The sequence below is a fragment of the Dryobates pubescens genome, chromosome 29 (genome assembly GCF_014839835.1).
Source record: "Dryobates pubescens isolate bDryPub1 chromosome 29, bDryPub1.pri, whole genome shotgun sequence".
Taxonomy (NCBI): Eukaryota; Metazoa; Chordata; class Aves; order Piciformes; family Picidae; genus Dryobates; species Dryobates pubescens.
Window position 1 is genome coordinate 10,791,353 of NC_071640.1, and position 20,992 is coordinate 10,812,344.

The window sequence follows — 20,992 nt, forward strand, 5'->3', positions numbered from 1 at the left end:
GTTACTCATAAAGCAGAAGCCTCTCCATTGGCACCTGGGAGGATGATGGAACAGTGTAGAGGTGGTGGCAGCTCAACCCTACTGGACCTTGCTGGCTGGTTTTAGAGGTAATTCACACTCCTCTGCAAAGGCATCTCCAAATTGCTGCTATCTGTGATGCTGGAATCCAGAGAAACTGCTGTGGAAGGGAGGGTGATGGCAGCACTGCAGCTCTCCTGAGCTCACTGCATCACTTCCTGCCAGCTCACACAAGGTATTTGGGAGAACATTTTCTCTCTGGCCCAAAGATCAGGAGAAGGATGGGGAATCTCTGCCTACACACTGCCTCTCCTGCCCTTCAGAGCTGGCCAGCAGTGCCAAGGGACAGCTGCTGCCAGCAAAGAGCTGGAGATGGGCACACACAGCCCCAGAGCTTCTCTAGCTTTGTCTTAGCTCCAGTGACATAGCAGAGCCCAACCTGACCAGTCCACAGCCAGTTCTCCAGGAGCCAGACATCCTTGCCAAAGAGCTGGAAGGAGAGGCTGGCAGAGCAGAGCTCCTCCCTGCCACACAGCAAATGGGCAGCACTGATGGCTGCTTGCTGCCTGCAGAATACCTGTAGAGGGCAGGAATCTAATAAAGGAGACTGTGGGCTTGGTGTTGTGAAGGAGACATCTTCTCGAAGGAGAAGATAGCAGTATCTCCTCTGCTATGCTCTGCTGAGACCCCACCTGCAGTGCTGGGGCCGGCTCTGGAGTCCTCAGCACAGGAGAGAAATGAAGCTGTTGGAGCAGGGCCAGAGGAGGCCACAGCAGTGCTGGCAGGGCTGGAAGTCCTCTGCTGGGAGGCCAGGCTGGGAGATTGGGGCTTGTGTAGCCTGGAAAAGAGAAGGCTCCAGGGAGACCTTCTGGTGGCCTTGCAGTGCTTCAAGGGCTGCTGAGAAAGCTGAGGACAGAGTTTTGAGCAGGGCTGTTGTGACAGGACAAGAGGTGATGGCTTGAAACTGAAAGAGGGAGATTCAGGCTAGAGAGAAGGAAGACATCTTTGAGGTCTTTTCCAACCTTATTGATGCTATGATTCTATGACATCTCTCCTGTGAAGAAGGACTGAGGGAACTGGGGCTGTTTAGTCTGGAGAAGAGAAGGCTGAGAGGAGATCTGATCCATGTCTATAAACACCTGAGGCTGCCTAGCTGCAGATGTCCCTGCAGGCTGCAGGGAGGTTGGGCTAGAAGATGTTGAAAGGTCTCTTTCAACCCAAACTAGTCTGATTCCATGACTCTCACAGAGACCACAGGGGAGCTGGCTATGCTGCCTCCTCCCAGCAAAAGTGGCTGAAGGAGGGGTGGGAGAGAAGGGTCAGGCTCTGTTGGTGGCTGACTCCCAAATGCTATCAGGAATTTCCAGACCAAGGCAAAAGGTTGGGTGCCTGAGCCTGGCAAGAACATGTGCCCCATGGCAGAGGGCTGGAGGCAAGCACCCAGCACCTGCCCACAACACAATGAATCCCCTAAGCCCTCAGAGAAGGGACTCTCAGACCTTGTGTTTGGGCAGGGTAGCTTCACCCTGGCTGCAAGCCCTGCACTTGCAAACAGAAGGCAAGCCCAAATCCCCAAGCTAGGGTTCACCAGCTCTTAAATGAAGATGATCTGTGTGGGGAGCAAAACTTGGGGGCTCTGTCTGGTTTGGTGGTCTATTTTTTCACAGCCAGGAGGTCAATGCATGATGGGATTTTGTGTCACAAACAGTAAGGTGGTCTTCACCACCAGCTGCAGGTCCTGTAAGGAAGCCTGGGAGCACAGTTCTGAGCACACACAAACCAGGTCTATAAGTAAATCCCAGAGACTGAGAAGAGAAATTACAGTCAAGTTCACACTCATCACACAGAGGTAGAGCATCAACAGCTAAAACATACACTGGGAGAGGAGCAGTTTGGAACCTGGATGCTGCCAGGCTGTCAAGGCTTCAGTCAGACATTTGCTGCCCTTCACTGGCTGCCCTGATGGAAAAATCCTCTGGAATTTAATGGCAAACTTCATGTCATCTACAGGGCTCGTTTGCAGGGAGGCAGTTGACACTGTAGGGCTGGCCAGCTTGTGCCAGGGGAGGCTTAGGTTGGAGATGAGGAAACATTTCTTTGCTGCAGGAGTGGTCAGGGATTGGCACAGGCTGCCCAGGGAGGTGGTGGAGTCCCCAGCCCTGGAGAAATGTGTGGCCATGGCACTTGGGGCCAGGGTTTAGTGGCCATGGTGGTGTTGGGTTGAGGGTTGGACTGGATGATCTTAGAGGGCTTTTCGAACCCAAACAACTCTATTCTTGGGTGACAGGTTGGACTTGATGACCTTTGAGGTCTTTTCCAACCTTGTTGATTCTATGATTCCATGGCTATGAAGTGTTTCTTCCCAGCAAGGGTTCTCAGGCACTGGCTGCCCAGGCAGGTGCTGGAGTCACCATCCCTGGAGGTGTTCCAGAAACCTGTGGGGATGGCACCTGGGCACATGGTTTGGTGGTCACAGTAGTTGGGTTATGGTTGGACTCAATGATCTTAAAGGTCTTTTCCAACCTTAATGATTCTATAAAGTTGTTTTAACAATCACCCCACAAAGCTTTTGTGCAGGTGGCACAAATTCATGCTGTTCCCCCAGGGTGAGGAGGCTTTGGCAGTTGCTATGTTCCCATCGCCTCTCCCTTTCTCACTCCTCTTACCACATTCCCTCTGCTCCATGACCAAGCTTGGGTAGGAGCTTCAGGGGACAGATTTGTGTGTGTGTGCCTTGCAAGGCACCTTGCATTATGTGCAAGAATCACTTGATTCTCCCTAGTGGGAGAGAATCACTTGATCCTCCTGGCTCTGGCCAGCCTGATCTAGTGTGGGGTGTCCCTGCTCATGGCAGGGGGGTTGGAACTAGATGATCCTTGTGGTCCCTTCCAACCCTGACTGATTCTATGACACTATGACAGTGTCAGGTCATAGAGCAGAAGGAAATGGCCTCAGGTTGCACTAGGGGAGGTTTAATTTGGACATTAGGAAAACTTTCCTCACTGCAAGAGTGGTCAGGGATTGGAACAGGCTGCCCAGGGAGGTGGTGGAGTCATCATCCCTGGAGGTGTTCAAAACATGTGTGGCCATGGCACTTTGGTTTAGTGGCCATGGTGGTGGGGTTGGGTTGATGGTTGGACTGGAAGATAGAATAGAATAGAATAGAATAGAATAGAATAGAATAGAATAGAATAGAATAGAATAGAATAGAATAGAATAGGACAGAATAGGACAGGATAGGATAGGATAGGATAGGATAGGATAGAATAGAATAGAATAGGATAGGATAGGATAGAATAGAATAGAATAGAATAGAATAGAATGGAATGGAATAGAATGGAATAGAATGGAATAGAATGGAATAGAATAGACCAGGTTGGAAGAGACCTTCAAGATCATCGTGTCCAACCCATCAACCAATCCAACCCACCTGAACAACTAACCCATGGCACCAAGCACCCCATCAAGTCTCCTCCTGAACACCTCCAGTGATGGTGATCCCACCACCTCCCCAGGCAGCCCATTCCAATGGGCAATCACTCTCTCTGTGTAGAACTTCAGATCCTAGAGGGCTTTTCCAACCGGAATAGTTCTGACTCTCTGTACCAGCAGCCTGCAGCAGATCCCTTTGGAGCTCTTCCCTCTATTAAATTCAACAGGATTTTTCCATTAATAGGCAAATGCAGCTCAGGGGCAGAGCAGGTGGCTGAAGGAGGAGGAGAGCTTCTTGTCTCCTGGCAGAGTCGCCGGGGGGCGCTCTCGTTCTCATCACAGCTTTGTGCCTGGAACTCTTAGGGACAGGCAGCCGTGGCCCTCGTGGAAAACAGGCTGCCAGCTCACCCCAGGACAGCATCAAGGAGGAGTCCCAGGGGGTGGCTTTAGAGAATGAGGCTGGTGGGGAGGAAGAGCAGTGTCTTGGCAGGGGAAAGGAAGCCAGGAGAGCAAAGGTACTTACCGCAATCTCTGTTACTAAAATATCAGTAATACTTCCCAGCACTGTGACAAAGTCAAAGACATTCCAGGCATCCCGGAAATAGTTCTGCCAAAAACACACACAAGGGGCACAGAAGGGGCCAGGGGTTATTTGCCTTTCACAACACTGCCTTGCCTTTCCTTCCTTCCTTCCTTCCCTTCTTCCTTTGCTTGGTTTTAAATGCAGCTCGTGCAACAGGAGCTCGGAAGCGCCGGCACGGAGCAGGGCTTGGCCTGCTGGAAAGCAGCTCCATGGAGAGAGACCCTGCAGCCCTAGTGGGCAGTGAGTTATCCCTGGGACAGCACTGTGCCCTCACAGCCAAGAGGGCAAATGGTCTCCTGGGGTGCATCAAGCAATGTGTCCCCAGCAGGTCAAGGGAAGCTCTCTTTCCTCCTCTGCCCTGGTGAGACCACACCTGCAATGCTGTGTCCAGTTTGGGGCTCCTCAGCTAGAGAGAGAGGGATCTGCTGGAGAGAGGCCAACAGAGGGTGGGAGGATGGTCTGGGGACATGAACATCTCTCACATCCAAGAAGGTCAATGGTCTCCTGGGGTGCATCAAGCACAGTGTGTCCAGCAGGTCAAGGGAGGCTCTCTTCCCTCCTCTGCCCTAGTGAGACCACACCTGCAATGCTGTGTCCAGTCTGGGGCTCCTCAGCTAGAGAGAGAGGGATCTGGTGGAGAGAGTCCAACAGAGGGTGGGAGGATGGTCTGGGGACATGAACATCTCTCACAGCCAAGAAGGTCAATGGTCTCCTGGGGTGCATCAAGCAATGTGTCCCCAGCAGGTCAAGGGAGGCTCTCTTCCCTCCTCTGCCCTAGTGAGACCACACCTGCAATGCTGTGTCCAGTCTGGGGCTCTTCAGCTAGAGAGAGACAGGGATCTGGTGGAGAGAGGCAAACAGAGGGTGGGAGGATGGTCTGGGGACTTGAACATCTCTGCTATGAAGAAAGTCTGAGGACCTGGGGCTGTTTAGTCTGGAGAAGAGAAGGCTGAAAGGGGCTCTGATTAATGTCTATCAATAGCTGAGGGCTGAGGGGCACGATGAAGCTGCCAGGCTCTCTTCAGTGGTGCCCAGTGACAGGACAAGGAAAAAGGGGTATAAGCTGGAACACAGGAGGTTCCACCTCAACATGAGGAGAAACTTTACTGTGAGGGTGCTGGAGCCCTGGAGCAGGCTGCCCAGAGAAGCTGTGGAGTCTCTTTCCCTGGAGACTTTCAAGACCCATCTGGACACATTGCTGTGTGACCTGCCCTGGGTGATGCTGCTTTGGCAGAGGGGTTGGACTCATTGCTCTCTAGAGGTCCCTTCCAACCCCTACCATTCTATGATTCTGTGACAGTGGAGAGGAATGAGTTGGCATAAGGAAGGCACATACCAGCACACCAAAGGCAATGATCTTCAGCACACACTCCATGGAAAACATGGATGTAAACACAATGTTCAGGCATTTCAACATTTCTTCATATGCTTCTGGAGCATCATAGAACTAAATCAGGATGGGAGAAAGGCTGTTACTGGAAGATCACTTACAGAATAACACCTTCCCAGTTGCCTTGCCTGACTGCAAGGCTCTTGCCCCTTCTAGTGCCAGCTGGCACTAAGCAAAGCTTGGGGTTACAGTGTGGCCATTCGTGCCACTCCAGAAGCACACCATTGACTGTGTGCTGGCTTAATGGGGTAGCTGGGGGAGGCTGTGGCTGGTGTACACCTCCCTGGAAGCACAGCATGGGCCAGGAGGGAGGAAGGGCATTTTCAAACCAGAGGACAAGTGCAGAACTGCATTTCATTCCAGCAGACCCAAAGAATATGGTGGCCCCCTTGACTCTGAAGAGGGAGTGAGGGGTAGGAGGGGAGGTCACCCACCCTCTCCAGCCATCTGCATGTCTCAGGCACCATGGATCACGTCCCAGAAGCCTGACACTGCTGCTGATGTGAGTCATTTCCCTGGGATGGCTGGATGTTAGCATTCCCAGAAGGGACCCTGCTCAGCAGCAGCAAGTCCAGGCTGAACTAGGACCTCCAGACCTGCAGAGCCCACTTCCCATCCCACTGGCCACAGGCTGAAGGGGGCTGTGACCCAAACCAGCTCTGCATGGGGAACCCCAGCAGCACTATTTCATCATTTCAGCAGTATTTCAATCTGGAGAAGAGAAGGCTCCAAGGAGACCTTCTTATGGCCTGCCAGAATCTGCAGGGGGCTACAGGAAAGCTGGGGAGGGACTTTTGAGGGTGTCAGGAAGGGATAGGACTAGGGGGGATGGAGCAAAACTAGAAGTGGGGAGATTGAGATTGGATGTCAGGAAGAAGTTGTTCCCCATGAGGGTGGTGAGAGCCTGGCACAGGTTGCCCAGGGAGGTGGTGGAAGCCTCCTGCCTGGAGGTGTTTGGAGCCAGGCTGGAGGTGGCTGTGAGCAACCTGCTGCAGTGTGAGGTGTCCCTGGCCATGGCAGGGGGGTTAGAACTAGCTGATCCTTGAGGTCCCTTCCAACCCTGACAGTTCTATGATTCTATGATCACAACTAAACCACCTCCCTTTAGGGACTGAAGGAATCCCACAAGGCTTCTAAAAACAAACATGAGGCAGATGAGAAGTGGAGATGGCTCTGGGCAACCTGATGCAGTTGAGGATGCCCCTGCTTAGTGCAGGGGGGGTTGGACTAGATGACCTTTGGAGGTCCCTTCCAACCCAACCCATTCTATGACTCTGTGGCTTCTGCTGTTCCCCTCCCCAGCTCTCAGGTTGGAGCCTTTCCAGCTGAGGATGGCCCTTCTTGCAGCAGAGGGAATGGATGACCTTTGGAGGTCCCTTCCAACCCATCCCATTCTATGACTCTGTGGCTTCTGCTGTTACCCCCAGCCAGCTCTCAGGCTGGAGCCTCTCCAGCTGAGGATGGCCCTGCTTACTGCAGAAGGAATAGATGACCTCTGGAGGTCCCTTCCAACCCAACCCATTCTATGACTCCGTGGCTCCTGCTGATCCCCTCCTCCCCAGCTCTACAGGTTGAAGCCTCTCCAGCAAACCCCACATCTGCTAACCCAAACCAGCTGAGATTCAGGAACAAGCTACTAACCTTCATCATGAGGACAATGGTGTTGAGAGCAATCATGACCATGATAAAGTACTCAAAGGGAGGGGACACCACGAATTTCCACATCTTGTACTGGAAGGACTGCTTGTTCTGAGGCATGTAGCGGGTCAGGGGCTTGGCACTTATGGCAAAGTCGATGCAGGCCCTCTACAAAACAAAAATGGCATGAAAAGAACACACAGAAAGGGCTGGCAGCCCCTTGGGATACTGTTGGGAGAGCAAGCAGAGGGTTCAGTGGAGGAGGGATGTTTCTAAGTGCTTCTCACACCCAATCTGAGGACTGATATCCCTGGTAAAATGCAGCACAGGATCCCCAAACTGTGCTCACTTTTGGGACACTTCGTGCAATATGAAACCCCAGAAGGCTCCTGTGGCTCCCTGCAATCCTAGGGAGACAGCCTCCCAGCCCAGCCCAGCTCCCAGGAGGTCCTGATCCCTTCCCACTTAGGGATGGAGTTGTACATCCAAGGGCTTACTTCAGAAAACGTTCCTCCTGTAGGAACTGGAGGGTTGGTAAAGACATTCTGTGTGCTCAAAGCTGTTCTGTGTGTTCAGAGGTGTTCTCTGTGTGTTTGAAGGTGTTATTGCTGTGCCCAAAGATGCTATTTGTGTTCAGAGATGTTCTCTGTGTTCAGAGGTGTTCTCTGTGTTCAAAGGTGTTATTTGTGTGCCCAAAGATGCTATTTGTGTTCAGAGAGGTTCCCTGTGTGCTCAAAGCTGTTCTGTGTGTTCAGAGATGTTCTCTGTGTGTTCAAAGCTGTTCTGTGTGTTCAGAGATGTTATTTGTGTGCCCAAAGATGCTATTTGTGTTCAGAGAGGTTCCCTGTGTGTTCAAAGCTGTTCTGTGTGTTCAGAGATGTTCTGTGTGTTCAAAGATGCTATTTGTGTGTCCAAAGATGCTATTTGTGTTCAGAGATGTTCTCTGTGTGTTTAAAGCTGTTCTGTGTGTTTAAAGATGTTCTCTCTGTGCGCTTAAAGCTGTTCTCTGTGTTCAGAGATGTTCTCTCTGTGTGTTTAAAGATGTTGTTTGTGTGTCCAGAGATGTCATTTGTGTTCAGGGATGTCCTCTGTGTGCTTAAAGGTTTTCTCTCTGTGTTCAAAGATGTTATTTGTGTGTCCAAAGATGCTGTTTGTGTCCAGGGATGTCCTTTGTGTGTCCAAAGATGTTACTCGTGTGTCCAAAGATGCTATTTGTGTCCAGAGATGTTCTCTGTGTGTCCAAAGCTGTTCTGTGTGTCCAGAGATGTTCTCTGTGTGTGCCCAAACATGTTGTTTATGTGTCCAAAGATGCTATTTGTGTTCAGAGATGTTCTCTCTGGGCTTACACATGTTCTCTGTGTGTTCAAAGGTGTTATTTGTGTGTCCAAAGATGCTATTTGTGTCCAGAGATGTTCTCTGTGTGTCCAAAGCTGTTCTGTGTGTTCAGAGATGTTCTCTGTGTGTTCAAAGATGTTATTTGTGTGTCCAGAGATGCTATTTGTGTCCAGAGATGTTCTCTGTGTGTTCAAAGCTGTAGTTTGTGCATTTGAAGATGCTGTCTGTGTGTTTAAAGCTGCTCTGTGTGTTCAGAGATGTCCTCTGTGTGTTTAATGCTGTTACTTGTGTTCAGAGATGCTATCTGTGTGCTCAAAGCTGTTACTTGTGTGTTTAAAGGCCTTATCTGTGTGCTTAAAGATGTCACTTGTGCCTAAAGGAAGGTGGTGTGAAAGCCAGCTGAGCTCTTTCACCTTCCCAGCTCCTAACCCTTCCTAAAATGTGAATTCAACCCAATCAGTAAATTACCCAACCAATATCACTGGGGGGAACTCTCACCTCCCCCCAACTCCCTCCCCTTAGCTGCCTTGTTTCTGTTCCCATTACTATGAGTCTAAAACTGCATTGCAAATGGATTTCTACCCACAACCCCCTTTGATTCTGGAGCATTTTCTCATCTGGGATTTCCATTGCAAGCCTTAAATCAGAGCAAAAAGCATTTTGTGCTCAGCTGGGCACTACCCTGGATCAAGCAGCCCTGAAGCTCCTGCTTTATTTTGGCCTGTGTGTTGGTACAGACAAACGAGGCACTAAGTAAGAGCTGGTTTCAAAGTCATCTCTTTTCATCAAAGCTCAGCTCCCAGTTTCAAAAGGAGTGAAAAGAGATGGCTCTGGCCACAACAGGTCACTGGGGCTGCTGGGACCCCAGGTGAAGGATGTTGTGGGTGCTAAAGAAAACACATCTGTGCAGGTTCAGGAGGAAACTGGATAGGATCATGGGAGAAAGATACAGAGATGCCACTAACTGAAGAAGAAGCAGGAGGTTCCTGAGCTGGAAATGATGCCCTTTGCTAGGGCATTAAAGAAAAGCCTCATGGGTGCTCTCCCTGGTCTTACCCTGGAGAAGAGGAGGCTAAGGGGAGACCTTCTTGCTCTCCACAACTTCCTGAAGGGAGGTTGTAGCCAGGTGGGGGGGTTGGTCTCTTCTCCCAGGCAACTACCAACAGAACAAGGCATCTACTTCTGGAGGACACCATCTCAGCCAGGCACAAAGCCAGCCTGCCGAGAGAAGTGTTCCAGCGGGGAGCCACAGCAGCTGTGGATCAGTGTGATTCGTGCTGAGTGGCCTCTAAAAGGTGCCAGATTTCTGCTCCCTTTCACACCTCCGTGCCTGAGCTCACTTGCAGGTCCAGCTCCGCTTCGCAGGGCAGGTGTCCGCAGGGACCGCAGGGACATGCGGCAGCGCTTCCTGCGGCGCAGCACCGGGGGAGCTCTCCCTGGCTTTGTCTTTATGCAAAAGCTGAAGACCTCTGCAATCTGTTTGGTCTCTACACCACACCCCCTCAGTAACCACTGCTGAAAGCCCCACGTGGCACAGGAGGGACTAGGGGAAGGCTTCCAGCGGTGTGAAGTGCTCTGAGCACCCCCCCGGGGCTAAGCGCAGATTCAGAAGCCGCGGGTACCTCGTTTTTCTCGAGGCTGCACTCTGACATCACTTTATCTCCTTGCTCTTGGAAGGTGATGATGATTAAAGCCACAAAGATGTTGACAAAGAAAAAAGGGAAGACAACAAAATAGACCACGTAAAAGATAGACATTTCCATTCGGTAGCCAGGGCTGGGCCCCTGCTCCTCGTAGGTAGCATCCACCGAGTGCTTCAGCACGCTGCAGGCAAGGGCAAAGAGAGAAGAAAAGTCAATGAGAGCAGTGTGAAGCACCAAGGGCAACCTGAGAGCCACCTCCTGGCCTTCCCTCAGGTGCAGGCTTCCCCACATATGCTCAGGTCAAACTCATTCCCCATCTCCACAGCTGGGAAGAAGTTTTCCTTGAGGATATTTTGGGTGTTTTAGGGAAACCCTCGGGGGGTTTTCACCATTCAGCAGAATGATGGAGACTGGCCAGGTACAGATCCACTTATCCCCTTGGCCCAGGGGAGAGGATACAGTTAGATCTGGCTTCTCTTCTCAGGTCAACAGGGATGAGGGAAAGGGAGGAGCTGAAGGGTGGTGATGACCTCCGAGTAGGGGAACAGAACACAGTGAGGGGCTGGAGAAGGGAGGCTGATGCTGTGTGGTTTAGCCTTTGTTTTATGAACTAGCTGGAGGTGGAGGACAGGGAAGGTCTGCCATGCAGAAACCCTGCCCCTGAGTTGTACTCCACGTGTCCCAGCAGGGAAGTGTGCCAAAATAAAGTCATATGCTGAACAGTAAATATCACCTGGGCACTGCCAGACTTTCAGCATAGATCACAATACTTTCTCCCCACTCCCCCTCATTTTCTTACATTCCCAGTAGCAATTTTCCACCTGAGAGAGGCATGCAAGCCCAAAAGATTGGAGCAGGCAAGCTTTGAAGTAGTGAGAAGTGCCCAAGCCCCCCTGTGTGAGCTCAGGAGAACGCTGAGCAGACCTCAGAGCCCTTCCTGCTCCATCACTCAATACTCACACAAGGGAAAGGAAAAGCTGAGCTGGCAGGAGACCACTCTTATTTCACAGGTCACCTGCCACTTGGGTGTCCCTCAGAGCTGTGGACAGCTGCCATTCCCTCTGGGATCACTGACCCTGCCAGTGCCAGCTACTCACGTTGGCCACCCTTCGCCCGTGGAGACGGTGAAGAGCGTGAGCAGAGCCCACAGGACGTTGTCATAGTGGAACTCATATTTTTTCCATTCCCTGGGCTGTGCCTCCACCTCATCTTTTTCATAATCCAGGTACTGACCCCTAGGAAAAAAGCAAAGATTCAGAGCAGATGAGAGAACGACACCAAGCCAGCCGCTCCGGGTGACTCACTGAGGAGCACCAAGAGGTCCCAAGGAGCAAAGTCTGCCTGAGCACTGTATGAAAGGCAAACAAAGAGACAGAGGTAAAGGCCCTTTTTTTTCCCCCCCTTTTTGAGTCATTTTGAGGCACAGGAACTGGACCTGTGCTCTAGAAATGAAAGAAATTGTCATTAGGACATGCACCCATCAGGCAAAGCCAGCAATTCACACTGCCCTGGCCCCCCGAGTTGTCTGAGCCCACAGAAGTCTCTGCTGCTGGATGGGTCCTCACTACAGGGAAATCATTCTGCCCCTGTGCTCAGCACTGGTTAGGCCACACCTTGAGTCCTGGGTCCAGTTCTGGGCTCCTCAGGTTAGGAAAGATGTTGAGATGCTGGAAGGTGTCCAGAGAAGGGCAACAAAGCTGGGGAGGGGTCTGGAGCACAGCCCTGTGAGGAGAGGCTGAGGGAGCTGGGGTTGCTTAGCCTGCAGAAGAGGAGGCTCAGGGGAGACCTTCTTGCTCTCTACAGCTACCTGAAGGGAGGTTGTAGCCAGGTGGGAGTTGATCTCTTCTCCCAGAAGAGACTTGAAACCCTTCCAGGGATGGGGACTCCACCACTGCACTGAACAGTGTGGTCCAGGGCCTGACCACCCTTCTGGGGAGGAAATTGTTGCTCATGTCCAGCCTACACCTCCCCTGGTGCAACTGGAGTCTGTTCCTCTTCGTGACACTATCCCCTCAGAAACTCTTTCCCTTGAATCCTACCTCCCAGGAAAAGGAGCCCACTCCACTTGGATAGGCATCTGCAAGGTCAGAGCCAGGGATTAAGACAACAAAGAGGAAAATTCTCCTGTAGGGTAACTGTGCTGAAGCATTGATCAGCCTTACAGGAGTCTCATCATGCTCAGCAGATACCTGCCTGATGCAGCTTTGGGACACTCAAGGGAGCCGCTGCCACCCAAGCAGCATCGGGCTCCTGCCCACAGCCCTCACAGCCAGCCATACCTGCAGTCCTTCTCCAGCTCCTTTGACTCATCTGTGCAGTAGAAGAATCTGCCTTTGAAGAGCTGCACAGCAATGACAGCAAAAATGAACATGAAGAGCATGTAGACGATGAGGATATTGAGGACGTTCTTCAGGGAGTTCACCACGCAGTCAAAGACAGCCTGGGGAGGGAGGGGAACAAGGTGAAGGGCTTGACAGAGAAGAAAAGCTCATCTAAAATCTTGATAGCCAGCATCTAACCACACTTGAGAGGAGTTACAATCATAGAGTGGTTTGGGTTGGAAGGGAGCCTAAAGATCATCCAGTTTTGATCCCCCTGCCATGGGCAGGGACACCTCCCACCAGCACAGCTTGCTCAAGGCTTCATCCAACCTGGCCTTGAACACCACCAGGCATGGAGCATCCACAGCCTCCCTGGGCAACCTGTGCCAGTGTCTCCCCACTCTCACCCTCAAAGACTCAAGGTGTGGCCTCAGCATTGCTGAGCACTGGGCACAATGACTTCGCTGCTCCTGCTGGCCACACTGTTCCTGATGCAGGCCAGGATGCCCTTGGCCTTCTTGCCCCCCTGGGCACACTGCTGGCTCATGTTCAGCTGCTGTCAACCAGCACCCCCAGGTCCCTCTCTGCCTGTCTGTCCCCAGCCTGTAGCACTGCCTGGGGTTGTTGTGGCCAAAGTGTAGAACCTGGCACTTAGATGTGTTCAACCTCCTGCCCTTGGCCTCTGCCCATCTGTGCAGCCTGGCAAGATGAGCTTGAAAGGTCCCTGCCAACCCAACCCACTGCAGTGTCCTTTCCAACCCAACCCATGGCAGGATTCCATGGCTCTAAATCACCCCATTCATGTGGCTGATTGGTTCACACAAGACCCCATCCAGGAAATAAACAAAGAAATGACATCACAGAGAGACTTTTGAAGCCAAAGGCTGTGAATGTGAGTTCTGCTTCACACGGATTTCTGCATGCCCCTTTAGAAGTGGTGAAATTACTCTGGAACATGGCTTGGAAAGAAGGAAGACATCCAATGAAGAACAAGTCTTCGATGTCCTGCTGCAGGACTGAGCTGCTGGGGAATGCTTTGGGGACTGCTTTGGGGACCTAAAAGCTTCCCAAGTCAAATGGCTGACCAAACAAAGACCATTTTCTGCCTTGTTCCACATCACTCTTCCTCCTTTTTGTTCCTTTTTTTTTTTTTGAGGTGAACTCAGCGTTGCATAAAGATGCAGCGAATCAGAAACGATTCCTGGGTGAGTGGTGGGTGAGCACAAAAGCAAATCTCTCTCAGAGCTGACCCTGGGTTTTGTGTGTGTGTGCCAGTGTGTGAAAACAGACGTTGTCTGACGGAGCTTCAGCCTGCCAGAAGCACCCAGGCCTCTCTCCCCAGCTCTCACAGCAGAGAGATGGCTGCAAGCAGTGAAGATGCTCCACAAGAGGCACCCAAGACAATCCCAAGCCCCAGAAATCATTACATCTTTCCTCCTTCCCCTCCAGCCTGCCAGAAGCACCCAGGCCTCTCTCCCCAGCTCTCACAGCAGAGAGATGGCTGCAAGCAGTGAAGATGCTGCACAAGAGGCACCCAAGACAATCCCAAGCCCCAGAAATCATTACATCTTTCTTCCTTCCCCTCCAGCCTGCCAGAAGCACCCAGGCTTCTCTCCTCAACTCTCACAGCAGAGAGATGGCTGCAAGCAGTGAAGATGCTGCACAAGAGGCACCCAAGACAATCCCAAGCCTCAGCAATGATGACAGCTTCCCACCTTCCCCTCCAGCCTGCTAGAAGTATCCAGGCCTCTCTCCCCAGCTCTCACAGCAGAGAGTTGGCTGCAAGCAGTGAGACTGCACAAGGATGCTCCACAAGAGGCACCCAAGACAATCCCAAGCCCCAGAAATCATTACATCTTTCTTCCTTCCCCTCCAGCCTGCCAGAAGCACCCAGGCTTCTCTCCTCAACTCTCACAGCAGAGAGTTGGCTGCAAGCAGTGAAGATGCTGCACAAGAGGCACCCAAGACAATCCCAAGCCTCAGCAATGATGACAGCTTCCCACCTTCCCCTCCAGCCTGCTAGAAGCATCCAGGCCTCTCTCCCCAGCTCTCACAGCAGAGAGTTGGCTGCAAGCAGTGAGACTGCACAAGGATGCTCCACAAGAGGCACCCAAGACAATCCCAAGCCTCAGCAATGCTTACACCTTTCCTCTTTCCCCTCCTGCCTGCCAGAAGCACCCAGGCCTCTCTCCCCAGCTCTCACAGCAGAGAGTTGGCTGCAAGCAATGAAGATGCTCCACAAGAGGTACCCAAGACAATCCCAAACCTCAGCAATGCTTACATCTTTCCTCCTTCCCTTCCAGCCTGCCAGCAGCACCCAGGCCTCTCTCCCCAGCTCTCACAGCAGAGAGAGGACTTATTCCCTCATCCCCTCTTCCCCTCTTTTATTTTATTTACTTTATTCCTTATCCCCCCCTTTTAAAATTCATTTTTTCCCTTTATCCCCCATTTTTCTTTGTTTTTATCCCTTATCCCCCCTTTTCATTGACTTTTTTTCCTTACCTCTCCCTTTTTAATGCATTTTCCCCCTTATCTCCCCCTTTTATTTTACTTTTTTCCTTATCCCCCTCATTTTAATTGACTTTTTCCCCTTACCCCTCCTTTTTTAATGTATTTTTTTCCCTTATCTCCCCCTCTGTTTAATTTACTTTTTTCCCTTATTCCCTCCCTTTTTTTTTTCCTCTCCTTTTTATCCCTCCTATTCCAGCCCTTGCCTTGGAATGTGGCCCCACAGCAATCCCATCACTCTGCACTCAGTGTTGTTAGCAAAAGAAAACCAGGGGCTGACAGTTGCTAAACATCTGCAGGGCTATTTTTGGAGCCCTGCCCAAAAGAGACTAATTGCACCCCCCCAAAAAACAAATATATCTCTCTCAAGGCCCAGAAATAGCTTGGCTGAAGTGGAGTCTGTCCAGCTTCCACTCAGCTCAGCTGCAACCACCCCCCCCAGAGAAGGGAAGGGCCGTGGTGGTTCTCTAACCTTTAGCTTTGGCAGCCTCTTGATGGTCTTCAGTGGCCTTAGGACCCTCAGGACTCGCAGGGACTTGATGGTGTTGATGTCCTTGCCCTTGGTTCCCCTGCAAGGGATAAAAGGCAAAAGAACAACAGAGGGAGAAGTTTGGTCGAGGCACTAAGCAGAGGATCTGTGGTGATGCCCAGGGTGGCTTTGGTTGTGGAACTGGCCTGGGTTGGGTGGGGGGCTTTTTTTTTGGCAGGTTTTGGGTTCCATGCTCACCATGGCTGCAGGAGGCACCAGTGAGGGCTGCAGATGAATGTCCATTTTCATCACCACCCAGGAGGAAGGCTGTGGGCAGGACGTGGCCCTTGCAGCATTCAGCCACAGGAGCTCTCCAGCCTTCCCTCACCTCCCAGCTACTCAAGGAGCATCACCCAGGAACTGCTGACCTTCCTGCCCCAACTGCCCCCTCAGGCAATGGTTGAAGGAGGGGCAGCAGCACACTTTGGCTGCAGCCACCAGGAGATGAGGCTCAGTACCTTCATCCCAGCCCCAGGCAGGAGAAGCGAGAAGGTCACACCTGCCTCTCCTCCCTCCCAGACACCTGGGTGAGACAGGGGGATGTTTCCCTGTGTGCTTCTTGCACTTCTCTGGCAAGGCTGTTGTGTTCTGTCCACACAAGCAGACAGTGACCAGAGGGAACTGAAGCCTTCATATTGAGGGACAGAGCTCTCCTGGGGACCAGAGTCACTCCATGTACCCTCATCCTCAAGTCTCTCCTGGAAGACATGCTACCAAACCCATGCAGGAACATGTAACATGACTGCATATTACATGCCTGGAAGAGTGCTGGGGCCACCACTCAGGCATGCAGGTGCTGGAAGTCACAGCCTGGGTTTAGTTTTTGGTAATACTGAGTGCAAGACTTGAGACCATTCCTCCTGTTACCACTGAGAGGTTTTGAGGGCAAGGAGAGAGTACCTTTGCTCGTGCACTTCCACAACAGGTTAAAAACAAAGGGACACAGTTACCTCTTCTTCCAACCCAACAGCACAACAAGGACATTCCCCTGCATTTCACATGAAGTGGAAAATGGGATGAAAAAAAAGATCCTGAACAGAGTTTTAGTCATGACCACAGGGTTGGGTCTGAGGCTGTAACTGAAGGGACACAGGTGTGGATGGACAACACGTGGAACAGATGCTGGACAGACCTGGCCCTATGCTCTCCCAGTTGGCTAAACGTTTCTCTTCTCCATCAGGACAGCAACAGAGGTGCAAGTAACTGAGAGACCCTCAAGAAGTATGTGCACCCCCCACACCCTCCCACCCTGCCAGCAGCCAGCCTTATGTTGAGGGATAAGCACCAGGACCAGAGGAAACCATCCACACTCAATCACAGAATCACCAAGGTTGGAAGAGACCTCAAAGATCATCCAGTCCAACCTGTCACCACAGACCTCATGACTAAACCATGGCACCAAGTGCCACATCCAGTCCCCTCTTGAACACCTCCAGGGATGGTGACCCTGGGCAGCACGTTCCAATGGCTAACAACTCTCTCTGGGAAGAACTTTCTCCTCACCTCCAACCTAAACTTCCCCTGGCACAGCTTGGGACTGTGTCCTCTTGTTCTGGTGCTGCTTGCCTGGGAGAAGAGCCCAACCCTCACCTGGCTCCAACCTCCCTTCAGGGAGTTGGAGAGAGCAAGAAGGTCTCCCCTGAGCCTCCTCTTCTCCAGGCTAAGCAACCCCAGCTCCCTCAGCCTCTCCTCACAGGGCTTGTGGCTTCATGCCACAAAACAACTACTTTACACTTAAAAGAAATAACTTTGGATTCTCACTCTTGACCCCTTAATCTGGTCAAGATGAAGCAGACACCAACATAGCTTTTAGTGGCTTCCTCTTCAGTGTGACTGCAGCTCTGCCCATCTTTGCCTCTAGCAAACAATGATCCTGCCACAGTCACTGCAGCCACGTCCCTGTCACCAAAACCTTCAGTGGAACCATCCAGGCTGGGGCTCACCTTCTCCCCAGGCAGCTTTGCCTGATCCTTAGCTGCTCTGATTGAAAAACCATCAGAGGAGAACAATCAGTGGCAGGAGGGAAATAGAAGAGGAAATAGGTACTGAGGAAGGAGATCCCCCCTGGCTTGGCCAGCCAGCTTGTTCCCATGGCTGGTGGTCACTCAGCAAATGTCCATCACCTTGCCTGCTTCTGATGCCCTCTCTGCCCTCTCCCCTTTGGAAGGCCATGAAAATTGCTCAGGTTGCTTCCTGATAACTAGATGAGGAAGCCAGGGCAGAGAGGGTGAAGAGGCAGAAGCTGAGGAAAGTAAAGGAGAGAGGAGGGAAGGTACCTTGAAGATACCTTGGCTCAGAACCATATTCAGTGCTAAGTCGTTGTGGCCATGTTTCTGGCTTGCAGATTGCCACACACAGCCCAGCTTAGGAGCACAGCCCCTGGCAGGCAGCCACTGGGCTCAGAACTCAGCAGTCCTCACCTGGGCTCAAGCAGAAGCACAGAAGAGCTCTGCCTGGGGGCTTCCAGCGCTCCTGATTCCAGCAGACCTGAACTCCAGGCTGCCACTCTGCAGTGCCCTTGTGCTAAACAACTGCACTAAGGAAGCCTCCTGGAAGGGAAGCTCAAGGCAAGACTCTTCTCCCCCCCTCAGAAGGAGCTGGCTCAGGTCTCAGAGGGCTGCTCCAAGCCTGAAGCAGCCACCTCTGTGGACTTGATATTTCTAGGAAGGTTGCAAAGGCCTACTGGGGACCAGTGAATTGGTGAGGCAGAGCAAATCCTTTCTCCTGGGTCTGGGAGAGAAGCAGTGAGGAGTCTTGTGGATGACTGCACTGAGAGCTTGGACATGAAGGGCAGACAGCTCCAGTCTTACAAAATCCCTTCTGCCTGAATGAAGGACACTGAGAAGGGTTGGTTTTGCCCTTTTGTTTTTCAGCTTTCAGGCACCTAAGCAAATCAAGAGTGTGAGGCAATTCAATGCTAATGGCGTTTTGTGATCTAAATCCCAGAGAGGACCCCAATTTGTTTCATGTCACAGGAAGGTTCCAGGCTGGTAGCCTGCACTGGAGGGATACAAGTTTGCATCTGAATTAAATGGATCTTCTGCAGCAATTTCAGCCTCTCCAATCAAACTTCAAGGCCTGTTTTCACAGAAGGGGGTTGGTTGGCCAAGACCTTTAAGATCTTTGAGTCCAACCACTCACAGAATCACAGAATCAATAAGAATGGAAGAGACCTCAGAGATCATCAAGTCCAACATATTACCTAATACCTAACACCTCCTGACAACTAAACCATGGCTCCAAGTGCCACATGCAATCCCCTCTTGAACCCCTTCAGGGATGGGGACTCCACTACCTCCCTGGGCAGCACATTCCAATGGCTAACAACTCTCTCTGGGAAGAACCTTCTCCTCACCTCCAGCCTAAACCTCCCCTGGCACAGCTTGAGACTGTGTCCTCTTGTTCTGGTGCTGCTTGCCTGGGAGAAGAGCCCAACCCCCACCTGGCTCCAACCTCCCTTCAGGTAGCTGTAGAGAGCAAGAAGGTCTCCCCTGAGCCTCCTCTTCTGCAGGCTAAGCAACCCCAGCTCCCTCAGCCTCTCCTCACAGGGCTGTGCTCAAGGCTGAGCACTTCTCACTGCAACACAAAAAAAGACATTTCTAGGGAAGGAAAAGGTTTTAGGGGGACTGCAAAATAACAACCACAGGATTCAGAAGAGCTGCAGAGGAGCAAACAGGATAAAGACAGAGAGCAAACAGAAGCCCAGTGACTTAAAACAGAAGACCACCACCACCACCAAGAAATAAATTGATTTAAGTCAATTCTGCTTCAGTTTTCTTTTCTGGGGCAGTTTGCTGCTTGTTTATTTTAAACATTCAAAGTGTTTTAACTCTGCATGGCCCTTTCCTTCCCTCCTCCCCCCCCCACACCTTTTCTTTCTTTAATGAATAAAAAAAGCCTTAAACCAAAACCAATAGTTCTTCAAAATGGAAGCTTCTTGTTCCTGTCCCTCCTGCCAGCAGCTCTGATGTCATGGAGCAGGGGCCTCTCACACTCATGTCATCAAATATTCAGAGCAGGGTTGGAGCCACCACCTTCTGCAGCCTCCTGAAATCCCCCAGGCAGAAAGTCAATTCCTGCACTGAGGAACAAATGGGGTCACACAGCTCTGCCCCAGCACAAAGGCACTCTCCTCCAGGCTCTACATGATCTGCTTTCCTCCACAGAAGAATCAAACAGGCACCCAGTTTCCTGGAGGCTACATCAAAGACCTTTCTCTGCATCCTTTTCATCCCATCTTGGGGTTTATCTGCTGCAGGTGAGCACAGCCCAGCTCCTGCCCTCCTGGGAACTGTGGTATGAGATTCATAGGTGCACAGAATGGGTTGGAATGGACCTGAAAGATCATCCAGTTCCAACCTCCCTGCCATGGGCAGGGACACCTCCCACCAGCACAGGTTGCTCAAGGCCTCATCCAGCCTGGCCTTGAACATCTCCAGGCAGGGAGCATCCACAACCTCCTTGGGCAACCTGTTCCAGTGTCTCCCCACCCTCACTGGAAAGAATTTCTTCCTCATCTCCAATCTAAATCTGCCCTCCTCAAGCTTCAAGCCATTCCCTCTCATCCTAGAGATGATGCAGCTCTGCCTCCCCCTCTAAGCTGAACTGCACCACAGCAACCACAACACTGCAGGTGGTTAAATGCAACTCTGCTGCCTCCTCCTTTACAAGCTGCCCCTGCAAGCCTCTCAGAAAGCTCTCTGCACTCTGCTTTCATGTCAAAGACCTTTCAGCGTGGCAGAGCCTGACAGCCTGGATCCCAGCTGGGTCACATTGCCCAGACTGCACTAAATGAGCCCTGAAGCTTCCAGAACTGCTAATGCAGTTTCAAGATGCAGTCCTCTGGGTGAGGTTAACACTGCTCCTTCAAACCTGGTTATGAACATCTTCATCAGCTGCCAACTGGCACAGCCAGGACCTGCTCACTAAGTCATCCCCCCAGACCTTCTTGGTCCAAATGCATCTTCTGATCATGGTTTCTCACTCTGTGGTCTGCTTGGCTTTCTGGCCTGCTTCTAGCCTCTGCTTAAAGGAAATCAGGATGAATGAGGATTGTTAAGGGGGAATACATTTCACTGGGTAATGAGCAATAAAGGGAGGAAGGAGTCGATGCAATGGGTGTGTCATGGGTTGTTTCCACAGTGGCAAGTGTGTGTGGACAGGTTGGACAGGCAGAACGGTGCAGCAAGAGACAGGAATGACATATTACCCCATGAAACTCCTAGAGAGAGATTCCAGCAAGAGGAAGACAAAGAAAGAGCAGAGTCAATGACAAACAGAAACATAAGGCCATACAGTGCACCCCACGCACATACAGCTATGTGCCGGCAGATCAAACCCCAGCCCCGGGCCCGCACCCCCCCGGCTCGGCTCGGCTCGGCTCGGCTCAGCCCGGCTCGGCTCGGCTCAGCTCAGCAGAAGAAACCAGGAAGCCATGGAGCTGCCGTTCAGCACACAGCCACCCCCCTGGAGCAGCAGCCCTTTGGCTGGCCGGCAGACAGGGCTCTCATCCCTTCCTCCTCCCGCTTGGAGAGGCAACAACCAGGATCGTTTCGGCAAACGCGCTTTGCTTTCCCAAGGGGCAGGGTGGAGTTC

General features: G+C 51.7%; 1 protein-coding gene across 1 annotated transcript in view; it reads right to left on the reverse strand.

The window, feature by feature from the left end:
* Positions 1-20,992, reverse strand: part of CACNA1B (calcium voltage-gated channel subunit alpha1 B) — a 432,602-nt gene that overhangs the window by 73,099 nt on the left and 338,511 nt on the right. The window contains exons 25-31 of the mRNA XM_054174438.1: positions 15,341-15,437; positions 12,319-12,479; positions 11,137-11,274; positions 10,019-10,220; positions 7,065-7,229; positions 5,370-5,480; positions 3,974-4,057 (exon numbers count right to left, since the gene is read on the reverse strand). Coding sequence (XP_054030413.1) covers positions 3,974-4,057; positions 5,370-5,480; positions 7,065-7,229; positions 10,019-10,220; positions 11,137-11,274; positions 12,319-12,479; positions 15,341-15,437 — 958 coding nt within the window. The remainder of the gene's footprint in view (positions 1-3,973; positions 4,058-5,369; positions 5,481-7,064; positions 7,230-10,018; positions 10,221-11,136; positions 11,275-12,318; positions 12,480-15,340; positions 15,438-20,992) is intronic.